The sequence below is a fragment of the Nipponia nippon genome, unplaced genomic scaffold (assembly GCF_047370975.1).
Source record: "Nipponia nippon isolate SJK-2023a ecotype South Korea unplaced genomic scaffold, ASM4737097v1 scaffold_4, whole genome shotgun sequence".
Lineage (NCBI taxonomy): Eukaryota > Metazoa > Chordata > Aves > Pelecaniformes > Threskiornithidae > Nipponia > Nipponia nippon.
Genome location: NW_028262358.1, coordinates 7,403,119 through 7,420,143, shown reverse-complemented (window position 1 = coordinate 7,420,143; position 17,025 = coordinate 7,403,119). Strand labels below are relative to the sequence as shown.

The following is a 17,025-nucleotide window of genomic DNA, read 5'->3' as shown; positions in this document are numbered from 1 at the left end:
TGTAACTGGAAAGTAGTGAATCACCCTAGTAGAGATTACCTGCTTTAGGTATCAAGTGATATTGCTGCTTCTATCACCTGTCTCCAGTCTATCTTGTGTTGCAAGGAAAATGCAGTCACCACCCCATATATAAAGACTGCACGACAGTAATGGAAGGAGGAGTAATACTGAGGCTGGGCTGACATCAGCATTTTGGGCTGCAGCAATGAGATCAGGACAGGTCGATGCCTCGTAAATCCCACTTCCATTAAGATGTGAGTGGAGCCTAGGCACCAGGCAGAGTTTTTCTCTGGTAAATGCATATACAGTTCACCTGTAGTATATTTTTCATTAACTAACTCAGTTGAAAACTCATTTTCTTTTTAGAAACCAAAATAGAAATGCAGGAGAAATAACTTTGTATATTGTACTAACAGGAGCCAGGATTCACAGTTGAAATTCAAGCTGGAACCATAATTTAGCTCTGCTTTCTATTAGTGGTTTCATTACCCAAAGGGCAATACAACATTAATAAAATACTTACTTTGGAAACACAGATTATGCCTAGGTTGAGATACACTCACAAATCTGCCTAAAGACTGGTATGCAAAACTAACAGTAAGAGTATATGCATCTTGAGAAGAAAATGTAGCTGCTAGGCTTAATTATAGAGGAAAATTTAGGAATAAATCTCCCCAATATAGGGCAATTACATAATATCTGTAATATATAATATATTATAATATTATATAATAATATACACTATATTATGTGGTGATCATTCACCACACAGTGAGTTCATTCCATCTCCACCAAGAGGGAAATACTGTTTCACACTTGCATGAACTGAAGAGGAGCTACCCACTTTCCCAGCTATGCAGCACAGTATATCTCCTTGTTATGTCAGGAGTTGTAATTGACAGGATGATAGATTTTCATGCCTTTGTGTTAGGTGCCCCAAATTGGAGATGAAGTCCCTTCAACACCAAAAAAGAACCCAACTTTTGTCATATGGTCACAACGTTAGACTTGCATTTGCTGCCAGCTTTCTTTGCAGGGCTGGCTGGAGATCTGTTCATCAGGAATGCTAAACACTGTGCTTTCTCTTTTCTGAAAGTGTTGTAAAAAATATCCTAATCATCATCTTTCACCACAGGCAGCTGGGCAATATCCTGCAAGTAGCCCAAATACAATGCCTGAGACACAGGATGCAACACTTGCTTACTTTTTAGGGAGAAGCAACTTCGTTAAGAGAAGCTAAACAACAATATCACTCATCCTTAAACAGATGTTTGGTATGTGTGATAGCAACACCCAGAGATAGAAAAAATGATGAAGGAGCATATTTAAGGTCACGAGGTCATTAGCCTTATGACCCATGCATTCCTGATACCAAGCTTTGTTCCTCAATCAAGTCTTTCCACTTAATTTGTGCCCAGAATACTGCAACAGTTGTTAAAACAATTAATAAATGATTGTTCTATGTGTTCCTTAAGGAGGCACTCACCTTCCCAACAAGGGCTGGAATATTCATCGAGTTAGTTGCAAAGCCCATGCCAAACACCATAGCATCTTCCACACCAAGGAAGCTGGCCACAAGTTTCTCTAGTTCTACATGTTTGTCTAGGGTGCCTGCAGAAATAAGCACAGGGAATCTTAAATCTCATTAAACTGTGAAAGTTATTAATTCTAAAGACATAAAACATACAAAAGCACAGGCTAGAAGTGTGTCATTAAGCTATATGACATTAAGTTCTAATGAAGGTTTTCCATTTGTATCTTGTGCATGTGGGATAACGCAAGAAAAAGCAAGGATGCAAACCAACTATAACTAATGCTAATGAATACCATTGCTGTCAAGGTAGCAAAGCAGTTGCTTTGGGAAAAAGTTTCCTTTTTCCATACAAAAACTTTTGACGTAGTTTATTCTGAAGAGTAACTTTTTGCCTTTTCTCCCCCTGCAATGAGGACAAGACCACCTCCTTTTTATAGGAAATGTGGAACAAACATCTTAGGCATTCTTGAGTTCTCTCTGGATGTGAAAGCAAAAACTGATGACAATAAAATTTTCCATTTTTTCTTGGGTGCCTATGTATGTGATTTTATATGGATAGACAAACAAAAGTGTTCTCCATCTTTTTCTACTTTGGAAGGTAAAAGATATGCCACTTTCCATAACTGATGAAAACTCTCCTCTTTCCTCCCTCTCAACAGTCAAACATAAATGATAAGGCCACACTAAAGAGCCTTCTTTATTGCACATTACTTATCTAATATTAGTGCCTGCAGTCTCCAAACAAATAAGGTGCTCCAAGTATCCAATGAAAGCAATATCTTTCCCGCCCAACTCACAATAGAGGATGACAAAATACAAAAGGCAACAAATGAAAGAGTGGCGTTAAGAGACTGAGATAACAAATAACTTTGAACAGTAATGAATCATCTCAACTTGCCAGCTTTCTAGTCTTTGGTTGCCTGGCTGTGCATTGCAGGTACCAAGGCAGAAGGAACTCTTACAGGATGATCTGTGGGGAAGAAAAGAGAGTGGCCTGTGGATTCTGACAGAGCATTTCCCCTATGAATAAGGCTGTAAGCAGGGAACAGAAGAAAAAAATTAGGGAAGGGAACATCTCACCTCACTTGTGCTGTACAAATTGCTGTTATAATAATATAGGCAAAGTGAATTGCAATTGATGGGAACAAGAAATCTGTGTTCACTGTGATGGACAAAGGGCAGATGAATGGAGGAAAGCAGAAGCTTGGCTAGAGTGTCTTGACAAGAATGATGAGTCAGGAAGATGATCTTACCTTCATCATGGAGGAAAGCTCATTAAAAAAAAATCAAATAAAAATGTCAGCAGTACAGTTTCAGCAACAGCACTAACTCAGCTGGTTACAATGAGGTAGTGTTTTCATTATTTTTTCTCATTAAATATCCAAAGTAAGAACGGCATTCACTTGGAAACATAATGTGAAAATTATTACGCAGGCAGTTAACTCTCCAATAGCCAGGGACAGAAGGAGCAAGGATCATGAGGCTTCTGCAAAAACCTGGATTGCATGGACAGTAAAGAACAGTGGTGCCATGATTTTGCACAGAGCCTGCCTGGGTTCTGCTGACTCTGGCAGAGCTTCAAGAGTGTCTCTGCACTCATTGTATCATATTGGATGTACATTGAGCTGCGGTGTCCCTGGCTCTGTACTCTGATAAGTTAGGTAACACGATGCAGAAAATTTGACTCTGCAGAACCTCCAGTAGATGTGAGCTGACTCTGCAGGAAGGTCTTTGAGCATGGCTACTTTTTGCATTTGTAGATCCCGAGATACACAAGGATATGTACTGGCTCTGCACACAGCCACCACTTAGTAGCCAAGCTCCACGAACTACAAAACCACATAGTGTTTCAGAGTTGAGATGCTCACTGGAGATGTGTTTGAGAATATATGTCTTAACTTGTAAGCCCAGTGGGTCTTAGGGTGTATTTCTATGGTTAGTTCTATATTTTTTGCATTTTGGGCCCAGTTAGTCTTCAACCTGGTTACAGCATTCTTTGACAACCGAGGGTTCCAGCATGGTCAGCTGCCCTAGTGTTCCCTGCAGATGTTATTTTGTCGCTCGAGGGCTATCGGCACGCAAAGAGAAGATGAAGTCTGAAATGGAAGCTTGAAGCCAACCACACAGCTTGAATTAGAAGGAAGTTTGTGAAAGCATGAGAAACAAGCAGTGTGAACAGATTATTCTGTTCAAGCGTCTACTAGATGAACCACAAAGGAACAGCGCATTTTTGACCTATTTTTATTGATTTTGTGATGGTGAAGAGTGAGACATTCTGAAAGCAACAGATTCCTACTTACTATTTACTAATCCTAACAGTGAATGCATATGTATATTGCTATTGCCTACAAATCCTGGAATACAAATTGGAATCAATGGGGGTTCCATTTGCAAAACCAAAACCTGAATGACAAAGATTTGCAAAATGAGCCCTAGTTTTGAATTAATTATAATGGCAATATTTTAGGTGGTAGGTGAGGTGTTGCAGAAGCAATACAATACACAGCAGTACTGACAGTGGGAGGTTCGTGACAGTGATATACATTGAGTAGAGCTGATAAAGCATATCAGCTTGCATTTTCCCAGGTTTAAAGTAAAAGGGCTATTTATTTAATAAATCATGCAATTATTTAATCATATCAGCAGATTTCTCCAGTATTGGCCAATCCTTGGACACCATATAAACTGCACCAGATATATCACTTCTCTCCACTGGAGGAAACAAAGGGTCAGATACGCTCTGCTGGAATGAGGCTTGTCCCCTAGCTTTCCCAGCTGGTCACAGCAACCACCCCAACAAGCATAAACAACACTACCATACAGATGCAAACTTGATCCAAAGGAACTTCCACTGGCACAAGATGCTACATCTCAAGCTACATAAGAAAGGCAGTAATTACACTTGTCTTCATTAAGTACAACCTTAGCAGTGTCAAGTCAGGTTATCACGGCCCTTAAAATGTCTTGTATTGTGCTGGATTCAGACAAGAATCATGATCTGGTGAATGGAAAGTGATATACTAGATATATTTTTAGTGATATACTAGATATATTTTTATCAATATGCTGTATACACAGATTCCTTCTATACTTGTCCTATACATAGACATGAGAATTTTTGCCCATACTCTACCTGCTCTGACTTTTACGCTGACTACTGCTTGGTTTAATCTAAGAAATGAGGATACAACTAAATAATGTATGCCATCTTACCGGGAAAGATTTAAGACAAAAAGTAAAAGAGAAAGCTACCTGCATCTTTAAGAGACAAAATGGAATACTTTCTTTTGAGTTATTCCTCCCTGCTGGACAGTTGTATGCAATAGAGTACAGCAGGTGTTACTGTGTTTCAAGATTATGTAGGTGTTATGGAAAGCAAAATCGAAGACCTTATCAAAGGTGGACTTTCACAATGTTAGCCACCTCCACAGATTCCCACACTATTCAAAGCAAATCCCCTCCTTTTCAAAATCTGATGACCCAGTTCCCTCCATTAACTTGCCACTGCTCTCTTGGGACAGGGAATGTGAAGTACACTGTGCTTTGGCAGGCTTTTATAGGCTCACCCATGCTCTTGGGTTGAAACTCATTGTCAGTCTACTAGACAGATAAAGCTTGAAAATGCACTTCCCATGATCCACACAATTTGTTATTCAGCTTTGGCACTTTCAGCTTGGACAAGGTGGTTTATGCCACTGGTTCGTCTGCCCAATACAGTCTTTCAGGTTTTTGTGTGCTAATGACATGTACCGGCTAAACTGCCAACACTGACAACAGTATCCTTCAACAGAATTTTTTGTTTGGAATTCTGAGGCCCAAAGAAGACAGGAAAATATCTGCTCGCTTCAAGTTAAACAAAAGCTGGAGGAGTAAACTGATATAAGCAACAAGTCATTGAAAGAACAAGAACAGATTCCCATAAAAGCCACTTCCACCTATGAACAACAACGGGGAATCCTATGGATTACTGATGTGACTCATCAAGGTGAGTAAGAACCATTACTCTATGACGATTTGTCAGAGGTATCCTTTGGAGGGCGGGGAACAGAACAAAACACCTAAACTTCCCTGCCACATTTGAAACTTAAGGTCACAAACTCACTCTGGTAAGGTATTTGTCAGAGATGGAAAAATATTACTGAAACACATACACGCTTTTACAAAAGCAAGATTGGATGAGTTATTACTGGAAGGATGAAGAAACAGAAGACATAGAAAGCGTATTATTTATTTACGTCATTCTACAAGAGCAGATGATACAGATGGCATCACTGTCCTACAGAGCCCACTACAAGAGCAAAGCCTAAACTTGTAGAACAATACGTATTGGCAAGCGAGAGGGAGAGAAGCACACAAAAACTTTATGTAGTTGCCTCATTTAACACTGCACGTGCATAAAAGAGCCCCAAAAGAAGTGGTTTTTGAGGAAACATGAAAGAAAGGGAATGCTCAAGCTTTCTTAGTGCTGCTACCAGCTGATAGGGCTTTCATACCACAAAGATGCTGCAGGTGTCACAGATATAATAACGTACCTGTGTAATCTACTGATTCTCCGAAAAGAGGAGATTCATTTTAACAAAACTTCCAGTTTAATTTAGATCTTCCAGTTTTGTTTGCCTTTTTCCTTTATAAAAACACAAGGCTAAAATTTACAGTTGAAGTTCAGCCTTTTCATGTAAAAGCCTGGATGGCAGTGTCTTAAGTGCCTAAATAATTGCATGTACATAGATAACATTATATATTGGAGATATTTTAGGTTTTAAACATGTCACACAACCCTTAGTTACTCCTGATGCCTTCAGTTCCACCTGCCAGAAGATGAACTGTCCAGAGCTTAATGATGCTTTGGAAAGCATACTTTTGCAATGGTGAAATACCAGGAGCAAACTTGACACTTTGATCATAAGTTGGATCAGTTATTTATGAGAGGGTAGGCATAAAAAGGAAAAGAACGTCAGTAGGAGATGACAAAGAAGGAAAATTTCTCTCGTGAACTGTTTCCTAATTTATACTGTACCTTATCAGAAAGTAGCCAAGATTATGACAAAAATATATATGTGTACACACTAATTCTCATTTATGTGGCTGTATTTCTTCTTAAGCTCCTACTTGGAAACCGTAAATTATGGGAACTTTAGTTCTTTATCTCTTTCTCCTGACTGACAAATAGACCATTTATTTCCGTGTTTGTATAGTACTGAGTTTAAAATGAACCCTGGCCCTAATCAAAGCTTTGAAGTGGTATAAAAGACAGAGCGTCCAAATAACTATTTTTACCTTCTTGAAATGCTGCTACAAATTCATATTAGGCCTCGAAACTTAATGGAAGGAAGTGAAAGGGATGGGCCTACTTTTGTAGTTTGAATGTTGGCACAGGTTTTCAGATCTGCTTTTTAGAAATCAGATCACAATCAAATATAAAAAAAATCCTCAAACAAACAAAAAGCCCTACAACTGAGTGCAAGCTAGGCATTAAAAAGTAATCTCCTAACCATGCCCTCCAGGATGAATCACCCTGCAAGTGTTCTGTGCAGGCTCCATCTTGTCTTTTGGTCCAAGGCATAATCACAGGAGAAGGATTTCAAAATGCAGGAATCCTGCTTGGCTGCTTAAAGAGCACTAATGATACATTTGCTCCTCTTACTCATGTATATCATCTCCATAAGGAATAATGGTGAGTTAGAATAGAGCATTGGAACTACGAGCTGCTCATGCGAGAGCCCCGTCACCGCCCTGGCGCTAAACCTAGGAGCATTCAGGGCATAATAAACTGCTTTATTTTAAAAAAAGTGTAACATTACTGATTTTATTATCATTGCAATCAGCAAGCAGGCGACAGTGGTAAATAATCATTTGCATATTTCTCCCTTAATAATTTTAAGTTATGTGGCTTAGAAAAGGCTGACTATGAATGTGACAGGATGGGCTCAGACAAAAGGCTTGTAAGCCTGCCTCCAATAGTGGCCAGCTCCCACTCTAGCCATTAAAATACATTGATTTGCATGGGGAAAAAAGGACTTCACATTGAAGTTGTCATTCTCTTCACTATATAGAGGGAATACATGCTATTTCATATTTATTTAGATTCCTATTTGTTAGCATTTTTATTAAGCTAAAAAATAACACTTTTGAGAGGAAGATTAAAATAAGTAAAACACAAATAAAACATAGTATAGAGATTTTTTGGGGGTAGTCTACCCTAATGTTCAGAGTACTCCAGTCACTTGAATAACTGGTTTCCAGTTACTTAAATCCTTTGACTTTTAAGAGTTATTGTCTCAGATCCAACATTTATTCCTGGAAAACAAAACTTCCTGCTTTTTCATACCCTGATTGCTTTCTTGACTTATAATGGACTAGCCAAAGAAATTTAAAAAACTGACTTTTTCTGCACCTGCAGGAGAGATTGTTGCTGACAAAAGCTGTTTTAATTTAAATTACACCCATGGTCACTTTTGTCAGATATGGCAGGTGCAGATCTCTCTGCATCCTCCCTTGACACCTCACACAGTTAATGCAGCATCTTTTCTTCTGGCTTCAGTAAGTTTAACCTTGCCATTCTCAGATGTGCCCTTACCATTCTAGGTGAATGGTCCTATCGTTCCTCCCAGCCTGTCCCTCTGACCAAGAAGGTCCTCATTCTACATCTCCAGCTGCTCCAAAATTTTCTGAAGTATCTTATGCTTAAATATTCGCTACCCAGGTCCTTCAGGGACTACTTCCATCCCATATACCACACAGAACCAAAAAGTCTTTCACCTCTAAGCAGACCATGATATCAGCATTTTTTGCTTTCTGCCTACCACCTGCAAGCAACCACTTTCACACATTCACCCAAGCTACTGCTCTTAGAAGGTATGCCCCAAGCATATGTGCAACTCTTTCTTGTTGATCTCTTTTAAGTGTCTTCCCTTAATGTCTTCTTAATCTTAATGTCCTCAGAAACACCAAAAACAGCCAGGTTACTGCTTCATTAGTTCCTTATGTGCTACCTCTATTGTAAATACTGCCCAACTTTATACAAATACGAGTATGTGCATGTTCCTGATTCAAGCCAAATTTGTACGGTGATTTGCTAGTCCACCAGTCCAGTATTAATGATTGTACAGCAATGGCCATAAGCATGTAAGTAATAATACAAGTTAATACTAAACAACTAATTACATAAAATAATGTTAAACAACTAGTATTAGATGCACCACGCCACACAAAAGGTCCCTTTTGCCCATAATCCTTCATCTGACAGTGGTCTTGTATCGATGTCTGGGGAAGAATGAAAGCAGGACAAACATATATATAGTAGTATCCCAGCTTCTAGCTAATTTCAGCATAAGGACATCCTGAATCGGGTAACAGCTTTGGTATTTCTAGAAACTATCAATGATCTCTCCTCTGTATATGGCCAGTGTCCCCTAGAGTGCAAGAGAGTGTAAAGTTTTAGCATCTGCAGCCTTCTTTGCAATGAGTTACTCAGGTCTGCCAGCCTCCAGTGTGAAGAGCTGCCTGCTGTATTTAGATGGAAACCTTCTACCAACTTCATACAGTGTCCTGTAGATCTTGTAGTGGAAGAGACAATGAACAGCCAACCCTGACCACTCTTTCCATGCCACACAAAATTTTGAAGATTCCTATGATTTCCCCCTTTGGGCTCTTTTCAAGCCAGATGACAGGCATTTCTGACAGCTGAAGACAGCTAGCTCAATAGTTCTTCATCCAGAAGATGTTTGAGGCCTTTGATGATCCTTGTTGCCCTTCTCTGACACTTTCCAGTTCTGCTGAATGTTTTTGACCAGAACTGCAGAGATACTCAAGATGACAGCAAACCAGAGCTTTATGCAGTGGCATACTGAGGTTCTACGGTTGCTTTTCTGTTCACTTCCTAATAATTTCTAGTACTTGATTTGCTTTCTGACCACTGAACAATAAGCTAATACTTTCACAGGACTACCACTTGTAACCCCTAGATCTTGCTCCTAAGGGATAATAGTTAGTTTGGTCTTAAAAAAAGGAAAATACTTTTCTTTCAGATTGAAAGGCCCATAAAAGGCTCAGGAAGGTGCCTTAAATCACGCTGTTATGCTAAGAAAGTGATTTATTATTATTATAATTTAAAAAGAGCATGGAATTAAAAATGGAGTGAAAAGCCTTGAATCTTTTTATGGAGGACAAATCTAAGATGGCCAGCCACTGTTTTTATCAGTTTCCTATGCTTTTGTGCTTAAACAGGAATGGCTGTTCAAGTGGCATGTGCATTATTGTTTTAGAGAAAGCATGAGCAGGGCTTCACAGCTCTCAGTGGTGTTAATTTCTGAACTACGTTTACACACACACGCTTAAGTTACTTTTCTGAGAATGTAGAATAACTGTTTTACATTTAGCAAGGTTTAGCTTCACTAAGTTTCCTTAATAAAACACAGTATTGTAAAGATACAAACCACCATGTTAAAACATCCATATTAACTTATTCTGAGAGCAAACTACCTGCAACAACATTCTGATATGACAGCATTTTATACCCACACCACAGTCTGCACAGTTACAAGAGGAGAAGTTTAGGCAGAAGACCACAAAAGACAGTTTTACCATCACGCATTCTTTCAAACATCACTCACATTAATTTTATTTGTTTCTTCTTTGTTTTGGCCTCTCTCCGAAATCTTCTCAAAGTAGTGGAATGATCCTTCTCAAAAACAGAGATCTATCACTGCTTTAAGAAAGATCTTGGTAAAACTCCGAACATGAGAGAGACTTAAATGCACATAAGCAGAACAGTACTTTCAAAGTCAATTAGCTTGAAATTATAAATATGTTCAAGTGCTCTCTTGGATTAGGACCCCACAGGCAATTTATAGCCTTGGCTCCTACAGCTCACTGCATTTTTACTTTAAACCACTTTAGCTCAGCCACATAATAGCAACAAAAGTTTTGAAATGTTATCTGCCCAGGAACGAAACCATTCTGTTCTATTTTTCTAAGATGAAGATGGCAAATGATAAAAAAGGTAAGACCTTTCATACAGACCCTTCCTTACCTCTCTCTTGAAAGTATATGTGTACATATACTTAAGTCAGATAGAATTTTTCAAATCTGCTCAACTGTGAACCAGAATAGACCTGAAACAGCACAAGAGGGTAAAGGAAAAAGAAAAGAGGGTATCCACACTACCGATAAGAAGCTATTTTCCTTAGGTTGTTTATACAGTTCTTGGTGGTAGACAGGCTCCAACAGAGCCAGGGCCAGTGAAGTAACCGTTGCTCAGAATTGCTCTGGGAGCAACTTCTCTCTCTACTGAATACACAAGCGCAGGCCCTCTGTTAGCTGCCTAGGACAAAATGCTATGACTGCTCATCTACACCATCTAAGCCAGGTCTTAACACTCTGCTTTCCTATTTTAATAAGTCTTGATGTCCAAGCTGCTCTCTGAAATTCACTCCCTAAAAGACTGCTATTGACAAGACTTGTACAATATTCTTTATTTGTAGCCCATTCCTGCATTGTGCATAGTCTGAATGAAGTTCATGGGACTATTTGTTGTGAAAGCAACTAGAATAAATCTAAAACTTTGCTCAATCTGTTAAGATAACTTTGAGTACTGCACAGGAGTTCAGCTGAAGAGAAAGTCCTAGAGATCTGTATATATTGGCTCTCAAAACAGACTCGATGAAGTTAACTAATAAGATATTTAATATTTGAAGACAGAATCAATCTTTTCATAAGGGGCTATAGTGAGAATAAGTCAAAGTTATGCAAGTCTTCCATATAAAAAATTCCACAAAAGATAAAGAACGAAGAACACCAGGCTTATTCTTTGACGTACTGAAAACAACTTGAAATGTTCTCAGACAAAATAGAACCCAAGAGAAAAAGACACAGAGTAATGTTCCTTCAATACCTTAGATGACTAGTAATGGTGACCGCTTTCAAGCATGCAATTCAGGTTAAACAATATATTGCAGTCACCAGATAGGTCACCTACAAAAGGAAAGTAGGGTCAATCTGTAAACCCTTTCTGAGCAGCGTCACTGACATTTATTACTGGCAAATCAAACCATGATGACAAGATAAGAAGCAGGTGACAAGGTTTGCATTATTTTGTCTGTCTGGAAATGAGACTTTAAATGAAAAACCAAATGAAATACAATATTTTTTCCATAAGATTTCTGGAGGAAAAGAGTTTGCTTTGAAAGATATAAAATGAAAATTTTTCAGGTTGCTGGATTAGGGGGGGGGGGGGAAAAGTCTATAAAAGACTTCTCCATGCTGAGAAGCCTACCTTTTTTTGTTTTGATAGCTCTCAAGAAAGATAAAGCCTGAAGAGAAACCTCCTCTTGCTTTTCTATGTCTTGAAATTGTTTTCTCTGAAATGCAGGCTGATTGCACCATTAGGAATGCAAGGCTTTGTGTAAAAATATACAATTGAAGATAACACTACATGCAGCCTACAAACCAAAAAAGCAGGCAAATCATAAAGGACCTATAAACCAAAAAAGTCAGATGGGGCCTTCCTGAATTTATTCCTTAGAGGCACACTAGAAATTTCTCTGTTGTGCCCATTAATGTCTCATAAAACATTACAATATATTCTTAGAATATGGGATTAAAAAAACCCAATTATGTAAAGCTCATTTTACTAATCAGAACACTCTATATGTGGTAACTGATATAAATCTGTGATGCAATTAAGTTTGCCCTAGAACAATTCTTGAAGTCTCAATGTTTATTTTACTTCTTTTAAAAGTAAACCTGTTACTTCCATCATTAAAAATCGCAGGCCACTATATGACACATTTGGTTTTGCTTTTCCAAAACTCAATAGCACTTTTCCTTTTAAAAAAATCCTTATGCGATAATGCATAAAACACAGCATCACTTTTAATAGTGAAGCAAGTAATTGTCGATGTGACTAAAATTCTCCAAGTATCTAATTCCTTCGAGATATCTGTAAGAAAAAGTGTATAGTTACAGAAACTTTGGTGGCCATCTAGCTGTTTACTCACCCATTTCCTGTCTGGTACTGCAGATTCCTGTCCCATATTTTTGTAACTCTATGGTCACGGTTTTCAAAGCATTAACATCCGTTTCTGCAAAGCCGAGGTAGTTATAAGAACCCATATTGATTACATTCTTGATAGTCCTTCCTGTAAACCTATAATTAAAGCAAATTTTAAAGAATAGTGCAACTTTCCCTCCAACCCCAAACAAAAAGAAAAGAAAAAACCCAAAAATTTTCCCACCAAATTTTGTTCCACTCTCAAATTCCTATTTGGGAATTTACAGTCCTCATACTGTAGTGTCCCAAAAGTTTTTCCAGCCTTTCTCTTTTCCTGACTAAATACTGCTTCTTCCTTAGAATGTTTTCCAGATTCCAAGCCGTAGACGGCAATATACTGGTATTAGGTGAAAGGGTGCTTTTATGGATTTAAATAAACAAACCAACCTAGGACTTTATTTAAGAAACAACTTATAGACACTATTTTTTCAAGCAAAATGTCAACAGCTTCCACAAAGTCATCAGTGTTCACACACACACAGAAATTAAACACAAGGAAAATATGGTGGGAAACACTATGATACATTCTCAGTAAGCTGAAATACAGTCAACCTACATGTTGTCTATGCGGTGAATTTCCATATCTATTTAATTCAGTAACAGTTGCGATACACTGAAATCTTCAAGCTGTAAACTGCTTAAAACTCACTGCCAAAGACTCACTATGTAAGTAAGAAGCCACATTTAAGCAATGCAAGAAATTAGGATTTAAATCCTAACCAAGGGATACAACAAATTTCGTTGTCATATTCTGACTAAAGGTCTGTCGTTATAAATGAAGTAAGCAGTCTTACTTGTGCTGACACAGCCAAACAAAACCCATTTATGATAGACTTCAGTCCCTTCCATACTGTATTTCCAAACAACATTCAGAAGAAAGGGGACAGATTGTCAGCACGTTACTGATTGCAGAAAAAAATATGCTGATGTATATTAGTCAAGGGTCTAGATGGAGCTTTCTGTGCTTTGCAGATATATCAGGAGTATTTTTATGAAGCTGACAGCTGCAGAGTGTAAGCTGACTCACCTAAATGTCCAGTTGTAATCATCTGTAACGCGTTCCATGAGGTCAAACTGTGGCCCTGGGACACTGCAAATTGGACGATTCCAGTTATCCCGTATTCTCATATAGAGGTTTCTGGTGTAAAAGTTCTCAAAATCTTGATAAAGTGGCACAAAATCCTGGTTTGAAAACACGCAGAGCGTTATGTTGCTAGGAAAATGTCTGCACCCAAATCATTCCCATTAAAAAGGAAAAACTGATTTATTAGTAAACACAGAGCTGTAACAGCCACATGTTCCTATATCACAGACAACTCCAATCAGCAAATATCTTTCTTTAATTCCCTTAAAATAGTGTTGGCTTTTTTTAGGGGGTGGGAGTTTTTTGTTGTTGTGGGTTTTTTTTTTGTTTTTTTTTGTTTTTTTTTTTAACGGTCAAGAAGTTGGCGTCATTCTCCAGTCCAATATTTGGAAAGTTGGAAATGGAACTCACGGTTCTTTCACTTGGAGAAAACAAATGCTTCAAATTGAGCATTTTGCTATGTGTGGAGCAGATTGCAAAACCAGGATAAGCAACTCACTACATTTCCTGAAATGCTGGATACATTAGTTTAAAGCTAGTCCGTTATAATTGATCTGGGCATTATTGGCCTAGACTGGCCATGCAAACAGCCAGTTAAGACAATTAGTTTGGTTGACAATTAATTTCTATCTATGGATTTTACTCGGAAATTAGATGAAAAGAAAGGTATGGAACCTAAACAAAGTTTTATATGAAACAGCAATATAGCCATGTTAGATACCGGATACAATAAACTGATAAAATAACATGGCATGTAGTTACATATATGGGAGACTGGAGAATTAAATGAACCCATAATCCATGGTGGATGGCAAAAAGATTTAACTGGCACATCTGGAATCAAAATAGCTCAACAAACGGCCAAATCATGAAGTGAATTGAGAAAGATATTCTGTGAGAATGCTGATAATGAAATATCATGGTGCAGTCTTTTTAAGTAGTGCGTGCATCTTTGGAAAGCCAAAACAGGAAGCAATTTCGGGAATTTTATTGAACAGTAACACTATTCACATTTTTCCTCCATTATCCCAGGTGTTATTGTAAATGATAGCTCAAACTGCACAGAGAAGGAGGAGCAACAAAAAAATCTAAACAAAGTTAGAAGGTAATTGAGCTTGCTAAGGTGCAAGTTTCACTTAGAATTATGCAGGATGAAAACATTTCTAAGTCAGGACTTGCAAGAATTCAAGCTACATTCACTTTGTGCTGGGACAATGATTCCTGACTGCTCTGTAACCTAACCAGCAGCTCAGCAAACATAAGTCAGCAATTACAAAGATGTTAGCGCTGCCTATCGCTATGAAGGACAAAGAAAAATTGGGGTTTAAGAGATTTGGAGAGATGATATATTTAACAATAAGGCATTTCTGACTTTTCTTTTTCTGTGGATTTACTAATACACTGAGATTCTATTTTGCTGACAGTATTCTGACATTCTTAGAACAACACAAACATCTCTCCAGGTGAAAACTCTCCGGGTTTTACATATATATAGGTACATATTCATACACGTGTTTAACTACGCTGCAGTGTGTGTCATTCCTCTCATCCCTATGCAATGTTTGCTAAGATGAAAGTTGTCTGCCTTGTTACTTCGGTAGGTTATTGTACATGGAAGCAGGGGAAAACTCAGCTGTGGATACATAATGTCTTTTTCATACATACTTTTTGTTGTTCTCTCTCTGCAGCAATGTTACGTTTTTCTAGTCCCCAGGCTCTCATAAAATCTCGCAGGTAGCCAAATATTGTTCCCACTCCAAAACCCAGGAAAGTAAGAACAGCAACATACATTGGTGCCTGTTCAAAGTGCTCAATAAATGTTTTTTTGTAGACAGTTCCATTTGATATGCCATTCTTCTGAAAATATAGAACAGAAACTTGTGATTAATACATTTCATCTCATCAAAGCTTAGACCTTAGACCTCGAGGCAAATCTTTTTCTTTAATGTGCCACAAATTAGGAGAGACATTTAGACCTCACGCTGTATCAGCTGATGCAACCTATACCTGAAGAGGAGGACCTTTAACACTGCAGTTGTTACTGACCACTACAAGTATCTTCCATTTTCTCTCCTCTCCACCATGTCCTCAATTGCAGGTGTCTTCAACACCACTCCCTTGTCTATTTTGAAACATGTGAAACTTAATGAAAGATTGGCAACATATTATTGTGTAATCGGACAATTATTTCAAAGGTGATTGAATGGAAACCACAGGACTCTGTTCTTGCAAGACAGAGCTATAAAAAGGGAAGGGCGGCTTTAAAAACTCACCTACACTGCGCCTGACTGCTTCTAGAAGTCTTGTGTAACCCATTGCAGCAACTAACCTATATACAACAAATCCTGTCTAAAATAGGGCACCTTTACCACGATGTTCTTCAGATCTGAGGAAGTATCCAAAACAGCTATGATCCCAACCTTCTATTTCTGTTCTGATTTCACAAATGCTTTTAATCATATTTTCAGTGACCCCTTCCATACTTCTAAGGGTACTTTAAAAAAAAAAAGGGGTGGGGAGGAGGAAAAAAAAAAAAAAAGAAAAAAGGTGCTGGGCATAAGATAGAATATAAAGATTTTGAAGGAAACCCAAAAAGGAAAAAATTGCTGGTAGGGCTGAGCAGAAACACATTTAAACTTTGGAAAGACTTATTGCCCTGCAGGGCTGGCTCTCACCATGTGAGGGTAGACCTTTGAAGCAATGCTACACATGCACTCCTACCTCAAGCTAATTGCTCTTTTAGGGCAACCTATTTACCATGAAAAACATTTTATGAGGATGAGTTGCATACATGGTCAAGTCATATTTCACATGAGCCACAAGAGCTGCATGCACACAGTGACAAGGTACAGTATTTAATCAAGGATTAAGCTCAGCTACATTACCTTACATTTGCCATGGGCTAAGAGCATACTTATGGTCATCTATGGCAATTCATTTGACACTGTAGCTTGTCAAGCTGCGATGATGTAATAATGCATGTGAGCCCGGAGGAGAGAATTCACACAATGATTCTCTTTATCAATTTTATTAAGAAACGCTTTGTTGTTATCCATCTTATTGGTAAAGGAATAGGGAAGCTTATATCAGACTCCTGCATTGCAAAACTCTTCTTCCACAATAAAACTCTTCTGTTGTGGAACTCATTTCAGCTGCTGCTGTTTTATGCAGTCAGTATGACATATGTATTTAAACATGCAACCACTGTCACTTACTATCCTTAATACAAACAGCTAGTAGTAAATGGCATCAATAGTAGTAAAGTACTAAGAATGTGGAGTCAGACTGTGACCCATATTCTCCAGTCTACGAGTGATGAAAACAAAGAATCTTCAAATAGCCCAAGGTTAGTACAAG

General features: G+C 38.2%; 1 protein-coding gene across 8 annotated transcripts in view; it reads right to left on the bottom strand.

The window, feature by feature from the left end:
- Positions 1–17,025, bottom strand: part of SPTLC3 (serine palmitoyltransferase long chain base subunit 3) — a 167,405-nt gene that overhangs the window by 40,258 nt on the left and 110,122 nt on the right. For 7 of the 8 annotated variants that reach the window (XM_087775387.1, XM_087775385.1, XM_087775384.1 and 4 more), the window contains 4 exons: positions 15,334–15,525; positions 13,612–13,766; positions 12,532–12,680; positions 1,487–1,611 (listed from right to left, as the gene is read on the bottom strand). In XM_087775387.1, the coding sequence (XP_087631513.1) occupies positions 1,487–1,611; positions 12,532–12,680; positions 13,612–13,766; positions 15,334–15,525 (621 nt within the window). The remainder of the gene's footprint in view (positions 1–1,486; positions 1,612–12,531; positions 12,681–13,611; positions 13,767–15,333; positions 15,526–17,025) is intronic. The other variant, XM_087775391.1, reaches the window with a different exon arrangement.